Here is an 18,660-nt window from a genome sequence, read left to right on the forward strand (position 1 = left end):
TTCCCACTTCCCAGTGTCCTTGGAAGACCACTGTAAATGGTGGTACACTAGCATAAAATAATTACAGCTGCGCTGAAAGAACTGAAGGTAGGTCCTGAACTCCAGACACTGCTACTGATGTTCCTGATCACTTGGGGACATGATTCTATTTAGAAATGCTTAGAAGCTCTAATAAAATCCAACAGGAATGAGTACAAGACTTGGTGTTTTCCCACTCTTACATACTTAATGAGTCTTTAGTCTGTAGAGCTCTGAGAACAACCCAACCCCATCCTCATTCTAGTTTCTCCTTCCCATACATACTTCAGGTACTGTTTCTCTGTGCCAGCGTATTATCCTGTTTTAGAATAATCAGTGTTATACATTGAGTTAAGACAGAATAAAGCAAATACCTAAAACCAAATTGCTTAAGTTTTTAGATACTTAATTCCAATCGGGTGAGCTCTTGGGCATCGGGCTGCTTTTTACTAAGTTGGTGTCTTCTGACTTGTGTCCTGGATTTGATTCCTCTAGTGAACTGTCACTTTTGGTTAAAGTAGGGATAGCAAAGTGTATGCACAGTGGCATTGTAATTTATTTAAAATCTTTAGTGAATGTGAACTACACTAGTATCTTTGAAGAGGTACTTACACTCATACAGAAAACTCCAATCTGCTGGCTTTATTGCAATTACATTAGGTTGCTGTATGTCACAGCTTTTGTAAAAGATTGATCCAGGCATGTTTTCTGCAGCATCTGTCCATCTTTAGTCAAGTACTTTCAGTTGAAGTGCAAAAGGAAAACACATTGAAATTGGATTTGAATAAATTGAAAAAGCCTGTCATCCCCAGGCAAAAGCTGTCTGAACTGGTGTAAATTTTACAAATAATTCTTCTATTCCAATAACCTGCTCTGAAGTGACTCTGAAGTTTGTTAGATTCCATGCAACTTAATATGTAACTGGATGTGCTCTTTGTTGACTCACTTGTTCAGCTGGAAACAAGTAGGAGATTTCTTCATAGTTACCCAACCGGTGGCAGCTTATGTAAGGTCTTTGACGAAGCATTTCTGAAGGGTGACTGTGCTGGTGGTGTATACGCTGCTTATTTGCCATATGAAGCCATAGCTGAGCCTGAGCCTCACGTGGAGCAGACTTTGGTGTGCACAAAAGAATGCTTTGCTGATTCTGTTTATTCTGCTTGGGCTCAGGAACTAGGAAGATGACTGAAAATCAATGGCTTTAAACCCCCATTGTTAGTTTTAGTCCTGTGATCCTCAGGCAGTTACTAAAACTGTATCTGCCCCTTTTTAAGTAAAAGACGGTGGCATGGGGGGGACCTTCACCATTACAGTTAATATTCAGGAGCAGCTGTAGCTGCTGGTTGGAACAGTGCTCTGTTCCTCCTTCCTGTGACAGTTCCCAAGCCTTGCTGTTCTGCAAGGCAGGTTTCACGGTACTCACCCTGCCTGCTTGTCTGGTTCTTGTCCTCTGCAGTACAGTGCCTCGATGTTTGTTCCTCCTGTTGCTGCAGGTGTTTTTTCCAAGCAGACCCAGTGGGTGCCGCATTTCCTGTGGAAGCATTAGACCGTAGCTTTATGAAACTGGGCAATGCGGTGTGTCTGGCTTGGCCTGTAGCACTGAAGGAAACTCCTACTGTGTGGCTATAATGCAATCTTGTGTGATCCAAGTAAGAAGTGAGGTTCCAGGCTGCAAAGGGGTAATAAGCAGCACTCGTTAAACATATTTTTTTCCCCCATTTCATGCTTCTGTGTTGTGGCCTTCTATTTAGGATTCTGGAGGTTATGTGTTGATTCACCTCACTCTCCAGCTGTAAAGCAGCAACAAGCTTGGTCATGGCCACTTGAGGGTTTTTCCAAATGTTAAATAGAATGGAGGTTGAGATGGGAAGACAGCTGATCATGGGTAACCTGGGAAAGTTTCTCTCCTGTAGCTGGAGTTACTGGCAAGTGTTCCAAAATAAGACCATCCTCAGTTTCCCTTGTCTTGTGCTAGGGATGAACATGGTGCTTGGACGCTTCTCAGCTCTGCCAGAGAAGGTGAATGACCTTCTTCTGTTCTTCATTTCCCTCCTCTTTGTTAGTTCTTTGCCTTTCAAACATTAGGATTTTAGTCAAGGGTTTGGGGTTCTTTTTACCTTTTCTTCTGCAACAATACTATGGTGTCATAGCCTGTACAGTGATTACTAATTCGCAGATTGGGATAACTTTGTTTGCTCCTGTGTTCTTGGAGGCAACAGGTTGTTTACATTTTGGTCTTCATTTGTATTAACTTATGTATTTGTATCTTTATTTTAAGTTTGAAACTTCCTGTGTGTTCTTAAACATTTTCATGTTCAAGGAGCAGAACCAGCAGTTATGTCAACATGGATTTACTTGTGGTAATGGAACAGCTTTGCTGAGGTGGTTGAAAAACAAGGGAAGATGAGGAGACAGGAGATGAAACTTTCTTCTTTCCCAGCCAGCTAAAAGCCAGCTGTTAAGCAAGGATATTCTGTGATCTAATATGTGAAATATGTTTTTATCTATGGAAAAAATAGTATGTATTGCAGATCTGGCAGGAACATGTTCCTCAAATACTCCTACCTGTTAAAAAATGTAAATATTTCCACTGTAAATCTCACTACTCCTGTAACTCATGTAGAGAAAAGGAGGCCTTTTGTATGAGACAGTATTACTAGTTTTTGTGTACCTTTTTTATTTTGTTCTCTTTAAGTAGAGGGAGAGCTTCCACTGACTAGAAATGGAACCACTGTTTGGCTTAGTAAAAGTAAACATGAGCTGACTCTTAAATAATTTTCTCTGGAGGAATTCAGGTTAAGTCTTAATTGTTTCTCTGGCTCATCATTAACTGTGTCTGACCTGTTCCTGAGCATGTGACCAGTCAGAGAGTAGCCAAGTAGCTTGCTTTCATCAGCTGATAGTTATGTATTATGAGACCTAAATCAGGAATGCCACAAAGACAAGTGAAAATTCTTCTTATTAATACAGTATTGCTTCTTTCTAATACAAGACTCATTTTCAGGTGGAAAAAGTGAGATTCTTTTCTTTTGCATGCAAGACAGCACTTGCTTGGAGAAAATGCATTTTGCTTGCGTGGTACCGTGTACCCTGCTTCCTGCACTGCCCAGTTCCCAAGGGGGACTTGCCTTCTGCGGTGGCTCATTGCCAGCCCACAGCCATCAAGGTGCTGCTCCTGCAAGGTTACAGTATGAGCCCTGAAAGAGTTGTTGATCTTCATTATATGCAAACATCTACCCTGATCTTCAGTGTAAAAGTGGCTGCAGCTGTTAGTGTGCCTCTGACGGAGGCTGTTGCTGTATCCTAGTGACTTTGGTGAAGAATGTCCGCATGCACACGGCGTGTGCTCTTCTGCAGCTCCTGAGCAAAGTCCAGCAGCTAGCTGTACATACCCAAGGAACCTGAGCCTAAAGTGTCAGACTTTGCACTGAAATGGATTAAAATCGTGTACAAGATCAGTCATGCTCTGTTACAGGATTGGTAATGCCCAGAAGGACAGGAGGGACCTCTGGTAGTCATATTACTCCTGTCTTTCAGAGCTCCTTGGGAAGTTGGAAGAATCGGGAAGTGGGGAAAGGAAAACCATAAAGGGTGAGGTAACCTAGGAACCTGTCAAAACTGTGCTCTGATCTTTGGTCCCTGACTGTTACCAGTATGTTTACAGTGCAGAGCTAGGACTTTGTGAATTGGACCTAAGCATTTGGCTCTCCAGGGCACTTGGGCATTACTGATGGATTGAGAGGCACCAAAGCAGCTGCCAGGTGCCTTGATGTGCCAGCCCAAACTCCCTGCACAGGGGTGAAAAACTGGGTAAATGAGTAAGGCAGTACCATTATAAATACCACCATCAGCAGTGAAGCTAGGAACTTAGGGGCCTCTGTTTTATGAAAGGTAATCCCAAGTTTCCAGCAGTTTTGCTCTTCCTCTTCAGTGCCAGGACCCTCTCCCTGCTTGTTTCCCAAATGGGGCAGTGGAAGGAGCCAGCAGAGATGTTTCTACAGTGTAACCTTCAGGAGGAGAGGCTAAGTCTACCCTGCTTTTCCCTTAAGGAAAGGAAGGGATAGTGAATTTTATCTAAGAAGTTTCAAAGCCAGTTTTTGCTTTGAATCATATTCTGTAAGATCTCTATGTGTACATGTGAGGGAACAAGACACTTTACCTCTGTGATGCAGGTAGTAGTGTCTTAAAGCCTATTTTAAAGTTTGTTTTTATCAGTAAAGCTGTACAAGTTCATGAGTCCGGACAAATATCTGGGGTTTAGGTGGTTTTGTGATTATATATATAATATTATAACAAGTGTTTGAATGAATAGTAGCTACAGTAAGAATCTGTTTGGAAAAAAACCAAACCAAAACAAAAAAAACCCAAAACCCAAGCCAAACCAAAAGAATTATAAGACCATATAAGAAATATATTTTTAGCCTGTATAGACTCTAGCATGTTTATATTAATATGAAGGAGTACAAAGGATGGATTTCTTTAACTCATCAACCTGCAGGTATGTACTGTAAGTCAAGATTTCAGGAAGGTGAGCTTCTCTTGCTTCCTGTGTTATACTGGTCCTACCAACTTGCTTTTGGCTTTTTTATGAAAACAGCTTCAGGAGTGCTGCTGAAGACTGTTGGCCACAATTTACTTTTACTGCTTTGCCTTTTTTTTGTTTGCTTACTTGAATAAACCATGTTACACTTTTCAATGCAGTATACTTCATATGAACAAAAAATTGAAAAGATAAATGCTTTTTTTTTTCTTAAGAATATCCTTACTGTGAAAGGTTAAGGTGGAAAATGCTAAATTACAGGAAGCCCAGAAAAATTGGTGTCAGTTCAGTCCTTGGGGTTTTTTCGTTATTTTATTTTTTCTCCTTGAGGTTTGAAAGCCTTTTAGCACTTTGCTATTTTGATGCATACTTACAGACTTCTTGGTAACATGTGTTTTAATTTTATGCTGAATTCTTGAATCACAAGACCTGAACTGGGATGAACTTCCCTCTGCCTGGAATTGTATAGCTGACCAGCTACGCATTGCTGGCTTTTAATTTCCCCTCAATTATCTATTTGTGTTCAGTTTTAGAAGTAGGATAAATATCTAATTAACTTGGAATGCAAATATTTTAAGTATAGGCTTTGTTTCAGAGAATTTTTCAAGTGAGATCCTTTATTTAAGACACAAACCTGTTTTCTCTATTTGCATTTAAATAATGCATCTCTAGGTGGCGGTAGGACACATGGGTACTTTTTCTGTCTGCAAAACAGCTGTTAACAGAGTGCTTGCAGTTTGTTTTGGGTTTTTGGGTTTTTTTTTATTCTCCCTGTAAAAGTACATACAGAATACCTGAGCCCCTTGGCTCATGAATCAGAAGGGAGAGTGCCTTGGAACAAAAAAAGCATAATTTGTGTTCAGTTTTATAGATATTAAAACTTCACGCTGTTGAAGAGGACACTGGCCAATTACCTTTTTGGTTGTTTGTTTTAAAACAATGTGTTACACTGAACATGAACAGAAGGCTTAATTACCCAAAGTCAGTATTTATCAGTACGTGTGACTAGCTCCAGCTGCCAAGGAGCAGCATGGAGGACCTCCTGGCCCTGGCAGGTGGGAGATCCCTGCCAGGCAGGGAATGGCAGGTGGTTGGCGGCAGGTGGCGACTGTAGACAAAATTCAAAAATTTTCAGTTATGTTTTGCTGCTTTTCAGCTCAATTAAAATACAGGCTGCGTGAAACTCGTCTTACAGTGCTGTTCACCTCAGTAATTTTTCTTAGTAGCTCATGTCCACTTAATTCCCCCAACAACTTCTGTCTTGAAGTATTTGATTTTCATCTCATGCAAAACTTGGGTACTAACTTTCCCCTTTTTTTGATGTGTTCATTACCTGGGTGTGCACAGAAGGAATTGGCTATAGCAGTCATCGACATCGTGAGGTTAACGTAATGCAGTGTAGAAAATCCAATATCATCTAATTCACTGGAGACTCATTATGAAACAAAGATTAGAATTAATATTATTACTAAAAATGTTCCAAGGAATTCCAATTCTATCTAGCTGCTTAACATAAGTCACTGGTAACTTTATTCTTGTAAATGAAGTTCTGTCTGTTACAGATCTCTTCTATGGTATATGGAAAAATACTCTTTTTTTAAAATTTTTTTTTTTCATTACTTAGGGATGGCTCTTACTGCAATTTTAACTCTATTTAGGAAAAAAAGATAGTGTGCTAGTAAAGTGAAGATCCCATGTACTATCATACCATCCTGTTTTCTACTATGTGGTATACCAGTCTGCCTGTGGAGGGCCACAGAAATACAAGGAACACAAGTCTACTCCTAACTGAGTTCAAGCAAAAATAAGTTATTTTGCATGTGTATTCTTTCATTTTAGAAGATGTGAGGGTGTTAAGCTGAGCTAAAGCATGCTGAGGATATCCTTGATGTGTCTATCCATTTTTCTCCTTGCTTTCTCATGTGACAGTAAAATACATTAGGCTGAAAATAAGGCTCAGATGATGTGTCACTTTTTGCAGTTCAAAACTAATACATTTTATGAAATACACTTAAAAATCACTGGTGGTTTGTATCCCATATTGTAAAATGTAAGGATCTCAAAAATTATAATTTAAACCTGGACGTCTTTTTTTTTTTTTAATGTACTGTAAGCCCATGAATGCTTTGTTGCTGTCTCTTCATTAATGCACTGGTTCTGAAATACTTGTGTCATGGCAGACTTTTGTATGGCTTTCCAAAATGACATGCATAAAATATGATTAAACTAGAATAAGAATTGTGCTGCTTATTTAAAAAAATAATATTAAAAGGCCTGATTTGTACTTATTATAGTGAAACTATTAACTGATCTTTAAATTGCCTGTTTCTCCCTAGACAGTTGAATACATTCCCATCCTTTATAAGAAACCCTGGGCTTTGTCTTTGACTTGGCAAAAACCATTCACTAGTTGTTCTGGGACTTCTTAAGTGGAGTCTTTGTAGTAGGTTGAAAAAGTCTTGAGTGTCAGTTTCTGACAACTTTTATGGCTTTAGAATTGTCAACCAAAAATGCATAAAATTAAGTGGGAATTGTGTATGCCCCATTAAAATTTCTCTTCCTCTTCACAAACAGCTGCCGAAATACAAAGAATACTACATCAGCTTGGAACACCACAAGACACGCCTGAGTTGAGGCAACAGCTGTGAGTACTTCACATGAAAATGCTTAATTTTATTGCATTGTAAACAATCTCCTGGTAAGTGATGAGGTGTTTTTTTGTTAGGCAGAGTGCTTGATGTCACCGAGAAAGGCGAGTATAGAGAAATGCTTGAAACTTAAAAGTTGCAAAGCCCTTTTTAAAATTAATCTTGGATAGCTTTTGTAAACTAGTCAGCTGGTTTGCCCAGGTACATTGCCTGCAGTATCCAAACATCTATAAAACTTATGCTGTATGTCAGCAAAGGGAAAGGGGCAGGAACAGAAAGCAATATCACTGTTTTAAAAACAAACACCCGCACCCCTCCACCCCAGTCAACTCTTAAAATCTGTCTGTGTAAGTTTCACAAGGTAATGAACATACTGGGTTTTTGGTTTGGTGTTTTTTTTTTTTTTTTTTTTTGTGAGATGTGATGCTGGGGGAGAGAGGGGAATGGCTTTTTAGTGATGAAAGCTACAGTAAGGGATGACAGTATAGAATAAACATGTACCAGAAATACTAAAATAGCAGAAGTGAAATAAGGCTTCAAGGCAGATGTTGTGCTGTAGTTCAGTAACCTGAAGGTGGACTTTCATTAATATGCCACTAGCAGAGCCAGTCAGCTGCTCTCCACTTCTCTGCACACTCTAATGAACTGGTATGTTTTTTTCCATTAACCTCCTTTACCACATTAATCTTAGCATCATAAATGCACGTAAGCGATGTGTTGTGCTAACTCTGTGGGTGAGAAAGTTGGCAGTCTTCAGTGTGGTTAATGCCGCACTGTGGCCGTTGAATAGTAGGAGAAGGTGTGTATTGGACTAAAGGCATCACATTCATTTTGTGTGAACAGCCAAGTTGCTTTATAATAGCCCAAGTTCAGGGCCCATAACATTAGCCAGGTACAGCCCACAGATCAACATACACAGTTTATGCAATAACCAGACAGAATTCGGGCATAAATTCACAACTAAACAGAATAGAAGCTGTTGTGAAGTATGTGTTCCAATCCTTTTCTGGAGGTGATGTATATGGCAAACTTCCTTGAGTTGTCTTCTGTCCCTTTTTCACTTGTCTGAACACTTGGCCCTTCCTTTCGTGTTGGTATGTATCAGTTATTCGATTATTTTAAATATTGATGTTGATTGTTTGCTAATAGCTTTCCAGATAAAATCTTTATATAAACACTGGGGAGGAGGATGCTAAAGCAGGTAAAGAATTTGAGTTGCTCCAGGAAAAAAATATGAAAATTGGTACAGGAGTGTGTGATAATATCAGAAGCAAAGAGACAAAAACCCAAAAATAGCAGTGCTTTTTTTTTAAGCACTGTTATAGCTATTAGTAAATAACAAAGTTTTCAGCTAAGTTCACAGCTATTGTATCATGGGAGAATGTAGATCTCTTTGGATAAGCTTACCAGTAACTATCAGGAATTGACTGTGGTATCAGAAGTACAATCAAGCCACAGTATGTTCTTCCATACAGAAAAAAGTGGTCTTTTCTACAGTTATTCTGAACTCAGAAATGACCAGGTGTTTCCAACTATTGATAGCCTCAAAAGGACTATGAAAAGCATGTTTAGATATTCATAATAACTAGAGACCTATTGCTGCACATTAGGAAAATAGAAGAAACCTCAAAAAAAAAAAAAAAAGGTGAATAATGAGGAACAAACCTTCTTCAGCATCTGTACACCTGGAATCCATGGTGCCATGCCTTTACAGTGAAGAACAGAATAAAGATGGCTTTGTGCACTTTAGAGAAGCATTTAGTACTGCTCCTTCACTGAGAATCAGTGAAATTCAAACAAAGTAACTCAATGGTCTCTAATGAAACTATGCATTTGGTTTTAGGCAACAGAAGCAGCAATACACCAACCAGCTTGCCAAAGAAACTGACAAATACATTAAAGAGTTTGGATCTTTGCCTGCAACAAGTGAACAGGTAAAAAATCAAAGAGCATGGCTTATTTGACCTGTCATGTTGGCTCATGTAGAGTATTTGAGTGACTTCAGTTCTGCATGCCTATTTCTGTGCTCCTCACCAGGCTTTCAAACTGCTGTTTAGTTAGGCAACACATTTGCACAAGGGGGACACTTACAACATAAGAATATTTTGTTGCAGTCCAGACTTGTTCCAAAGTTGTTTTTATGCATCAAGAATGAGGTAGTTTGGCTGAAATAGTAGGAATCAAGGCAGTGTGCTGTGCCTGTGATTTCAGTTAGCTGGGCACTTTGTAATCTGCTGCAGTGATGCTAAGTCTGACTCCACAGGCACTCTGACTGCTTCCAGGGTCAAGGAATTGTGTGCAAAAACTGCTTGCAAAGCAGGTGGCCAGACCTGTTCACCCATTGTCGAATAATTTGATTATGCACAGTGGGTCTGTTCTACATGACTCAGATCAGCGTGTATGTTATGTCTTGTCCACAGGCTTTTCTTTTCTTAAGAGGAGTGGACAGGACCTGTTACTAAAAGAACTTTTGCAGTCTTTAAACTGCTTCTTTCCCAGATCTGTGTAAAATCTCGGCAGGAGGTAACATGTGAAGTAGCTGTTGTCATTAGCACACTCTTGTCTGCCACCCTGTAGTTTCTTATCCTAGCAAAATCTGTCACTTAAATAAGGGAAGAGCAACAGGAACTCAGAAAACATGGATTTAGGATATTGTCACTCAAACAACTTGCCCTGTCTGTGGCTGGTTACCAAGGAGCCTTTAGGAAAATGAATTGTCCTGAAACACTGAATTCAAATGGCAGGCCATGATCCATGTGTGCTCATCCTGTCAAGTTTTAAACTTGTAATAGAGGTGTTAAAACTTAGTCTTGGTATATAACCTCTAGTTTGGGCAAAGTATGTTTGAGGGGTTTTTTTTATGGTTTCTCTGTTTCTTTGTCTTGGAGCTGAAAAGTTGGTGGTGAGATGTTTTACTGTTTAATTTTACTCCTTTTATCATGAGCATCTTCATCAAAGCTACCTCCCAATGAAATGCGTAAATAATAGATTGATGAATGCCAAATTATAGTCTTTCAGAAATTTGGAAGGAAGGGTTGATGTAATGCATACATTTAGGGAAATATGGTGGAGGCTTTCCTGAGTGCCCAGTATTCCTCTTCCCTCCCCTACGTTGTAAAATAAAATTTAAAAAGAAAAAAACCAAAACAAACCCAAACCACCCCCCCCCATCCACCCCGAAAGGTTAGAACAGGTATTTTTGTGCCAGTTCTTAAGCACTTAAGGGAGGATGTGAACCCACTTCTGCATGCAGCTCAATATGTATTTCCAGCATTTACGTAAAATACATGTGAAGTGCCCTGTTCTTTCTTTTCTGCACCCTTCCCCCCATTCAGTCACCTTTGCATATTTTAGCATCAAAATATTTCACACTTAAACAGTAGGTTTTATAATCAACAGATAATAAGGAAGGTAGAAGCTTTCTTGTCCCTACCCATTTCTCATTTCCACCTGTTAAATGAAACTAAATACATTGGTTTCCTCTTTAAATGTCTTAAATTGTGGCAGAGGTATGTGGGAAGGAAGGTTTGTCCATGCAGTTGCAAATGGTTTTGTAGACAGCCTTCCCTTACACCTATTTAGAAAAAAAGAGTATGTACCTTAGCATTGAGCAGTCTGGAAATGGCAGAGTCTTGAAAAGCCTGAGCTCATTTGACTTGGTAAAACTTCTTTTCCTATAGCGTCAAAGAAAAATACAGAAAGACCGTCTTGTGGGGGAGTTCACCACAGCACTAAAAAATTTCCAGCTACTCCAAAGGCAAGCTGCTGAGAAAGAAAAAGACTTTGTAGCCAGAGTAAGAGCCAGCTCAAGGGTATCTGTAAGTATCAGAAAATGAGCCATTATACTCTGTTTACAATGGTGTTGGTGGTGTTCAATGTCAAACTTGCCTCTGTAATGCTACTTACAACAGCTCATATCTAACTCCAAATACTGCAGAACATGTGCGATATGATTATAAGTATACAATTATAAGCTTTCTTTGCTCACTTCTATGCATAGCTGAATTATGCAGTTCATTTTATAGTAAAGGCTGAATTAAGTTGTAATGAACCCTCAGTGAAAACTGTTAACTCTTCCCTTGCCTTTGTCACACAAAGGCATGAACTGCCCCTGGGTTCATACCGTAATCTTGCAAAAGCAATTTTTAGTAGATTTTGCAATGCTTTTGCTGGACCTTTAGATATCAACATATTTGTCCTACAGAGAAGAATCACTTGCCAGATTTCTATGCAGTATTAAAGTGAAGAAGTGCTGAGGAGGTTGAGATCTTGAGCTTTTCCTTGTTAACGTATCAATTTTGCCTTTTTATTCTGTGCCAAATACACGTTGCTGTACTTGTAAATTTTAGCAGGCAGTTACTGAGCTGAATGCTTGTATTTCAGCTTTATGCATGCATAAAGCAAAATTGGGATGAGAACACTTTAAATCACATTTCAGTTTGAAGTTGACTTGCTGTAAACCTTGTAATATTGACTCATTATAGAAATGCTGACAGTGCTCTTTTCAGGGCCATAATGTTTTTATTTATTTTTTTAAACACTGATCATGTAGGGCGGTGCTCCTGAAGATAGCTGCAAAGAAGGAACACTTGTCTCTTGGGACAGGTAGGCTGAATTTGTTAATAAGTCTTAACCTAGCTCAGAATAATAAATGGCCTGCAGGGAAGCCAGCTGCCATTATTTTTGTTTGGGTTGGGGTTTTTTTTTTTTTTTTCTGATCAATTGTGTTTTCTTGCAGGAAGTTGGGATAGGTTGTTCAGTCAGGTTTTCTTCAACAGGGCAAGTGTAGAGAAGAGGCTTTTTGGTGGATTAGGTGGGAAGAAAAAGGAGCAGTTCACATCATCTCCCCCTTTTTTCCCCCCATGCTTTGGCTTCAGCCATCTCCTTTAAGCTGCCCCAAGTCTGTATCTGGGCTTTGTGAGACCCAAACTTAAGTAAGCACAGTCCAGCCTGTGAATAGAGTAAAACTGTTAAGCTGTGATAAGAGTCCAGTGTTTACTGGGATCTCCCATTGCTTTTGTACTCTCCAAGAACTGCTTCTCAGTCTCAGATTCTGTTTTGTTGGCTAGCTTGCTTTTGCCTCAGATGGATATAAACTGCAGTTCGTAATTCAGAAGAAACTTTGCCCTTGTATTCATAGTTGGAATTTTCAATCAGCTAACTCAATGCTATGTGCAACTTTGCTACAGCGGCAACTTCCTATACTAAAGGTGCGATTGTTAGACCTTCCCTGTTAGCTAGACAGACAAGAGTAAAAATGTGCATTTTGTTAACTGATAATGTAAAGTATGTGCTATGTATTTAACTGTCACTTTATTCTTCTGCATTATTTCTCATCATGCCTATTCCATTCTGGGTTGGGGGTTTTTGGGGTGGTTTTTTTTTTTGTTTGATAGTCAACCGCAAGCACAAGTGCATGATGAAGAAATTACAGAAGATGACCTCCGTCTTATTGAGGAAAGGGAATCTTCCATTAGGCAGCTTGAGGTACGTACAAGTGGTTTTACAGCAGAATATGCTTTTAATGTTTCCACAGAAAAAAACATTTTATAGCGGCATGAGCCTTAATTGCAGACGTTAATCTTGAGGGGCTAGGGTTTGTTTGTGGGTGTGTTTTTTTTTTTCCTTCAAAACTACAAATGTTGCCTTTGGATGGTATGTGAATGTGCATTAGAAATCTACTGTATGAAAGCCATGTTTTGATACTGTGTTTAACTTCAGTGGTTCATTTATGGAATAAGAGAGTGCTCATGTGATTGCATGAAAAAATATATATCTTTTTTCCAACATAGTGGTCATAGTATGGAACCTTTTTTAACAGTGACTATAAAAGAAGCAATTCATACCTTTCCTCCCAGGTATTCCCAATGTATTGTTCAGCATCTTCATTTTGTAATTGGCTTTTTTGAACACTACTTTGGAAATACTGAGATGCTATGTTTCATTCAAACTTCTGTAATTAAGGGTTTGTCAAAAAGTTAAAAGCATTTAAAAGCAAGATGTAAACTACACAAAAATTTGTCACGTGATGAAATACTGACATCAAGAGACTTCTGTGAAGACAAAATGAATTTTTCCAGCCAGTCTGGAATCCACTTCTCTGCCATCAACAAGAAAGATGCTGGAACTGGGGTTTGTCAGGAAATCTTGCTGATCCATGTGGCAAAGTCCATTCTATGTCTAAATTTTGCAATAATCTCTTCCTTGCCACTGATATGTTAACATACAGTGAATTGAACTAAACATGTATCAATCATTAGTTCAGAAGAGATCATATGCACAGTGGTAACGTGACATCTATCACTTCAGCATAACCACATTGTAATAGGATAATGTAATACAGGTGCAGCAGCCTGGCCATGTTGTAGAGGTAATTTCTGTAAACTGTGCTGTTTGTGAAATTTGTGTGTGTTAAATGTAATAGATGTACTAAAACTAATGCAAAATACTTTCTGCATATGCTTGTATTCATTTGGGTTAAAGGGATAGCTTTTAAGCAAAATTGGCATGAGCCTGCCCCTTCAGTTAAATTAATACAATGCGTGTAGACAAGCCCTCAGCAATGAGAGATCCTGTTTGTCATGTGACATGAAGTGTAATTCGTGCACACACTCATCTCAGTTTGATTATAATAAAGTTGCTCTCATAATACAAAAAAACCCTTCCAAATAAACATATTAAGGTAGGCATTTTTTATTCTACAGTGTAAAGAGTCATGGATGTGTACTCGGGAGGAGAAGGAGCAGTACTTGTATCTAAATGCACAGAGATCCTGGAATATGTTATGTCAATAAATTTGCTGATTGTTTCCTTGCAGGCAGATATTATGGACATCAATGAAATTTTTAAAGATTTGGGAATGATGATTCACGATCAAGGTGATATGATAGGTAAGTCCAACTCAATTTTTCTCCAAAAAAGTTTTTATTCTGTCTCCCTTGCAGCAATGTAGAACTTCTTTTGCTGGAAAAATTCCTGTAATGAGAATATCAATGCTAAAGGTAATCAGGTGGAACCTAATAATGGGTAGACTGGCTGACATAACTGGGAATACATTAAGAAAGTGTGCTTAAAGTGTAATTTTAAAAAATTATATGTTTTTTAATGTGTATAATGTGTATTTAAAAGTAGTTATTGGAACTGTTTGTACATAAAATTGGAGTTCATGTGGGGAGTTTTATTGTATTGACTAGTGATATTTGTGCAGATTTAGCAAGGGTTCCTGCTTTACCCTCTATGCAGACAAGCTTATTCTTTTAATGAAATGTGATTGGAAAATACATTTTCTGAGTCTGCTGTTAAACCACACTGTTGTCTGTGTCCAGCATACATTTGCAGGGCAGCTTCTGTGGCCTTAGCCCATAATCTGTTCAAGATACCGTCATATTTTTCCATGGAAAAAAACCTGCGTCAGTATGATAGAATCAAAAACTGGAGTCATGCCTCTTGAGGTGCTTTGTGTGTCTGTTTCCTCTGATTTCATAGGCCTTAGGGCTTTTTTTAATCTGAGCAGAGGGCAGTCAGTAGCAAGTTGGAGGACAGAAAAGTACTGAACATTTCTAACCTCATCGGTTTCTAAGGCTCAGCCCTGCTCCTAGAGCAGGGAGCTGTTACTGACATGAATTCAGCCACTCATTGCCTGGGTGGTTTGGAAATGAACTTGGGCATAAGTATAGATGGGTCAAATTTCTGTAATGCAACGTGTAAAACTTTAGGTATTGATGAAGACACCAGCAGTTGAGGGGCAGCTATTACATATACTCTCAAGTGCATTCCAAACCTTTGGCTGGGTTATGACTAACTAAAATTTGAAATCTTTCCTTTTAAAATAAAGACAGCATAGAAGCCAATGTGGAAAATGCAGATGTACATGTGCAGCAAGCAAACCAGCAGCTGTCAAGAGCAGCAAACTACCAGGTAATGTCAGTGCTGACTGCCAGTTGTGTGCAACTGTTCTTTCTCAGTAGTCCTGACTTCCACTTACTTATACAGTTCAGATTCTGCTTGTCAGTTTCCTCAAGGCTTGGAGACTTACTTAAAGCATTATGGTAGACTACCATGGTACTCCTACATCACTGTAACACAGAAGTCAGTGACCTCTGAAAACTTTGGGTTCCCTGTAAAATTAGCCAGGCTGTTTTAGAGCACCTGGAGTTACACCTTTATTTAAAAACAAACAAACCAACCCCTCCTTTTACGGCTCAAGAGGTAAAAGGTTCCTGTATACAGAGAGTGAGCCTCTAAAGATCACTGGAGGAGTAGGGAAGATAGGCAGGGAAGTCTTTTGAAGATGCTGCCAGCTAGCATCAATTTTTGCTGTCCAAAATCTTCTCAAAGCCGTATATATCCAGCTTGTGTTGATTGCTACCCTAATGCTAAAAATGTATTTTAAACTCTCGAACTTTTTTGAAAAGCCTTTTAAAAACCTTTAAATGCCACTTCTTTATAACACTTTGGAATGTATTAGAAATAATCTTATTAGTAATAAGTCTTCCCTCTTTAGTCAGAGTTAGTCCTTAAGACTTTTTTTTTTAATCCTCTTATGTGTGTTAGTAGCCAGGACAGTAAATTGATGACAAAATATCTGAAGGATTGCCTGCTGATTTCAGAAGTGGGAGAGGGGAAGGGGTAGATGCATCCTTGAACTGTATTCTAGGTGGCACTAATTGGCACATTAAGTATGGTTGATGACTCCTATTTTGATACTGACAGCGTTCAGGAAAAAAAAACAGTAGTAGCCAGAAATTTCTGTGGAAGGTGTTAGTTTTCTGGTTGAAATTTTAAATGAAAAACTTTGTGCTTTTTCTTGAGGAGGAAATGATTAATACCTTCTGATCTGAAAGGAAGGTTATGGAGACTTTTGACAAGTTTCTGTTCAGTGGGTCTTGAAGCAGACACCAACTACTCTGCAGAGTTGGCCTGTGTTTGAAAGGATTATGTAGTTTGCTTCATATTCGAACTTTCCTTTGCTTGAAAACTCATCTTTGTTCCAAGATGCTGAAAAATCATTTCCACTTTCAGCAGACTTACTTTAATTTCAGCAACTATTATATCTGTATGCCCTGACCCCCTCAAGGAAGTGTTAGAGGCCCAGGCATGCTGGCGAGGACGAGGCTGCACATGGTTGGTACCCTCACAACGCCTGTTTGTGGTTGGACGAGGTACGCACCACCCATCTGCCATGTGGGGTGCATTTGCACAGCAGAGCTCTTCAGGAAAAGCCAGGCTCCTCTCCTTTCTTTTCCCCTCCCCCTTTACCACTTCTGCTTCAGCAGTTGTAGAAGTGATGATCAAGTGTATGAGGAAATAAGATCTTCGTGTCTTTAGTCCACTAGTGTGCTTAAGTAGTGTTACAGGGAAAATGTTTTGACTTCAATGCAATGTTGGCAAGAGGTGGTCTCCAGGATGAAAAAGGAAGAGACTGGGAGTGTAAGGAGAGCATCTGACCACATGCTAAATAAAAAAAAGAAGATACTGTAGCAAACGGATTGAGTTCTAGCACGTAAAATGATGAAATAAAGAAATCTTAGCCTGACAATGGGAGAAGTGACAGTGAGATATTAAAACTAGAAGAGGAGAACAGTTAAGACAAGAAACTTGGTAGTGTTGGTGGTACTTGGCAGAAAACTGCCAGCTCCAGTGAAGAACTGACACAGATGTAGTTCTGCAGGGGGGGAAAAAACCAAAAACACCCAGGCAGAAGAACCTCTGCCAAATAAAGCAAAGCGTGGCTTTGCTTCTGGAGCTGTGGCCTAGAATCACAGGATTTGAGTGTTATTGTCCCTTGACTATCAGCAAAAGCTTGTGAAACCCACTGGTAATTTCCTTTTCTGCTGTGAAGGAAACCTTCAGATTCCATATCCTTCAGACAAAGGATGACAGACTGCTGCTAGTCTTGGGTGCTCTGGTATCTCAAGTTACAGGCGTGTATGGGAAATGTGAAAGTTCTGGACATACTCCTAACTTACACTTTATTGTAGTGACATCTATATAACTGGGTCTCTAGTCAGGTCTCTCTTTCCTTTTTTTTTTCCTTTTCTTTTTTTTTTTTTTTAAGAGCAAGTTGTACCTAGGAAATTTGACAAAAACAACTTTACAATAACTCTGTGAATAGACACAAAATCAATCTTCCAGAAGTCTAAAATTGCAGTCCTTTGTCCCTGTCTGTCTATACATTAATTGCCCTTAAATATTAAATATTTTTTTTTTTAGCAGACCATTTCTACCTCCTCTACTGTGCAGATTGATTGTCCATTTTCCTCTGTATATGGTCACCTGCTCTCTCACGTTTTCTTTCCCCCAGTGTTCTGATTACATCCATTCATTACATTGCTGCATTCTCTTTCATTAGTTTATTATGTATACCAGAAAATACCACTGAAATAATTCTGTTGAATAATACAGCACTAAAAGTAAGTCATGGATAACTTAGCTCCTATTTTTTTCTTGAACAATTTTATATGACTTCTTGTTAGTAAGGACACAATTTAGTTAGATTGCACAAGCAGTAGGACCATAAAGGCATTTGAATAGTCTTCTGATGTGGTGGTGCAGTTTTCAATCAACTTGTTTTTTTCTCTATTGGCAGCAAAAGTCCCGAAAGAAGATGTGCATCCTCATTGTTATACTTGTTGTTGGAGTATTGCTTCTTGGAATCATCATATGGTTATCTGCAAAATAAGTCTATGGAGAAAGCGTTGTAATTGATATTTAAATTATCAAAGGAAATTCCTAATTATGGTTTGCTCTTTGTGAAGCTGAGTAAAATAATGGTTCTGTACTTCATTACACTTACTTTTTTTATAAGACTTTTTGTTTTAACCTGGGAAGTAATGTTTTCCATACTACCATCAATATAACTGCCTGCCCTCTTGGATATGGGTGCTGTCTTACCAGTTAAAAAACCAGTCAAGGTCATAAACTGTTCTATTAACTTAAACATAAAAACCTCTTAAGGTTTAGGGGGCTAATCAAAATCCTGATAATTTGTTTTGACAGGGCAGTAATTATCTTTTGGGATATTGCTGAATGTTGCTGCCAAAACAAACTCCTGAATTGTTGCTTGAAGCGACGAATTCACATCTCAGAATTTATTTTTAAGTTAGAAATGTCTTTCTATCTTTCCCTTCCATCCCACTCATCTGCCCATTTGATATGGGTGGTTCAAAAATAAAATGTAGGTTGCTGAAGTTGGTGTGATCTCTCTTTTATAACTGAAGCCTTTGAGTTAAGCCTTCAGTTTGCCTGAAATCTTTTAGATGCTTCATAAATCTCTGTATCTGGCATTGAGTATGGTTGTGCCTGGAAGCCTCCTGCAAAGGTAGGTAGGGTGGATGATGTAATTATGTGGATTTTTAGTTTCAGTTCTTGCATTAAGAAATACTGTGTTTTATGTGCACATGTCTGGTATCTTTGCATCTGAATGGTACATTGATGAGCTTGGCTGGATGAAAA

General features: G+C 38.8%; 1 protein-coding gene across 2 annotated transcripts in view; it reads left to right on the forward strand.

Annotated features, from left to right (window-relative positions):
* STX7 (syntaxin 7) overlaps positions 1 to 18,395 on the forward strand; it is a 34,168-nt gene extending 15,773 nt beyond the window's left edge. Inside the window, exons 3-10 of one of the 2 annotated variants that reach the window (XM_075707297.1) lie at positions 7,133 to 7,202; positions 9,050 to 9,140; positions 10,887 to 11,024; positions 11,759 to 11,811; positions 12,603 to 12,693; positions 14,024 to 14,096; positions 15,041 to 15,123; positions 17,795 to 18,395. In XM_075707297.1, coding sequence (XP_075563412.1) covers positions 7,133 to 7,202; positions 9,050 to 9,140; positions 10,887 to 11,024; positions 11,759 to 11,811; positions 12,603 to 12,693; positions 14,024 to 14,096; positions 15,041 to 15,123; positions 17,795 to 17,887 — 692 coding nt within the window. In that variant the 3' untranslated portion in view covers positions 17,888 to 18,395. Of the gene's footprint in view, positions 1 to 7,132; positions 7,203 to 9,049; positions 9,141 to 10,886; positions 11,025 to 11,758; positions 11,812 to 12,602; positions 12,694 to 14,023; positions 14,097 to 15,040; positions 15,124 to 16,247; positions 16,420 to 17,794 lie in introns of those variants that run through there. The other variant, XM_075707298.1, reaches the window with a different exon arrangement.
* Positions 18,396 to 18,660: the final 265 nt, after the last annotated feature.

Source organism: Pelecanus crispus, chromosome 3 (assembly GCF_030463565.1).
Source record: "Pelecanus crispus isolate bPelCri1 chromosome 3, bPelCri1.pri, whole genome shotgun sequence".
Taxonomy (NCBI): domain Eukaryota; kingdom Metazoa; phylum Chordata; class Aves; order Pelecaniformes; family Pelecanidae; genus Pelecanus; species Pelecanus crispus.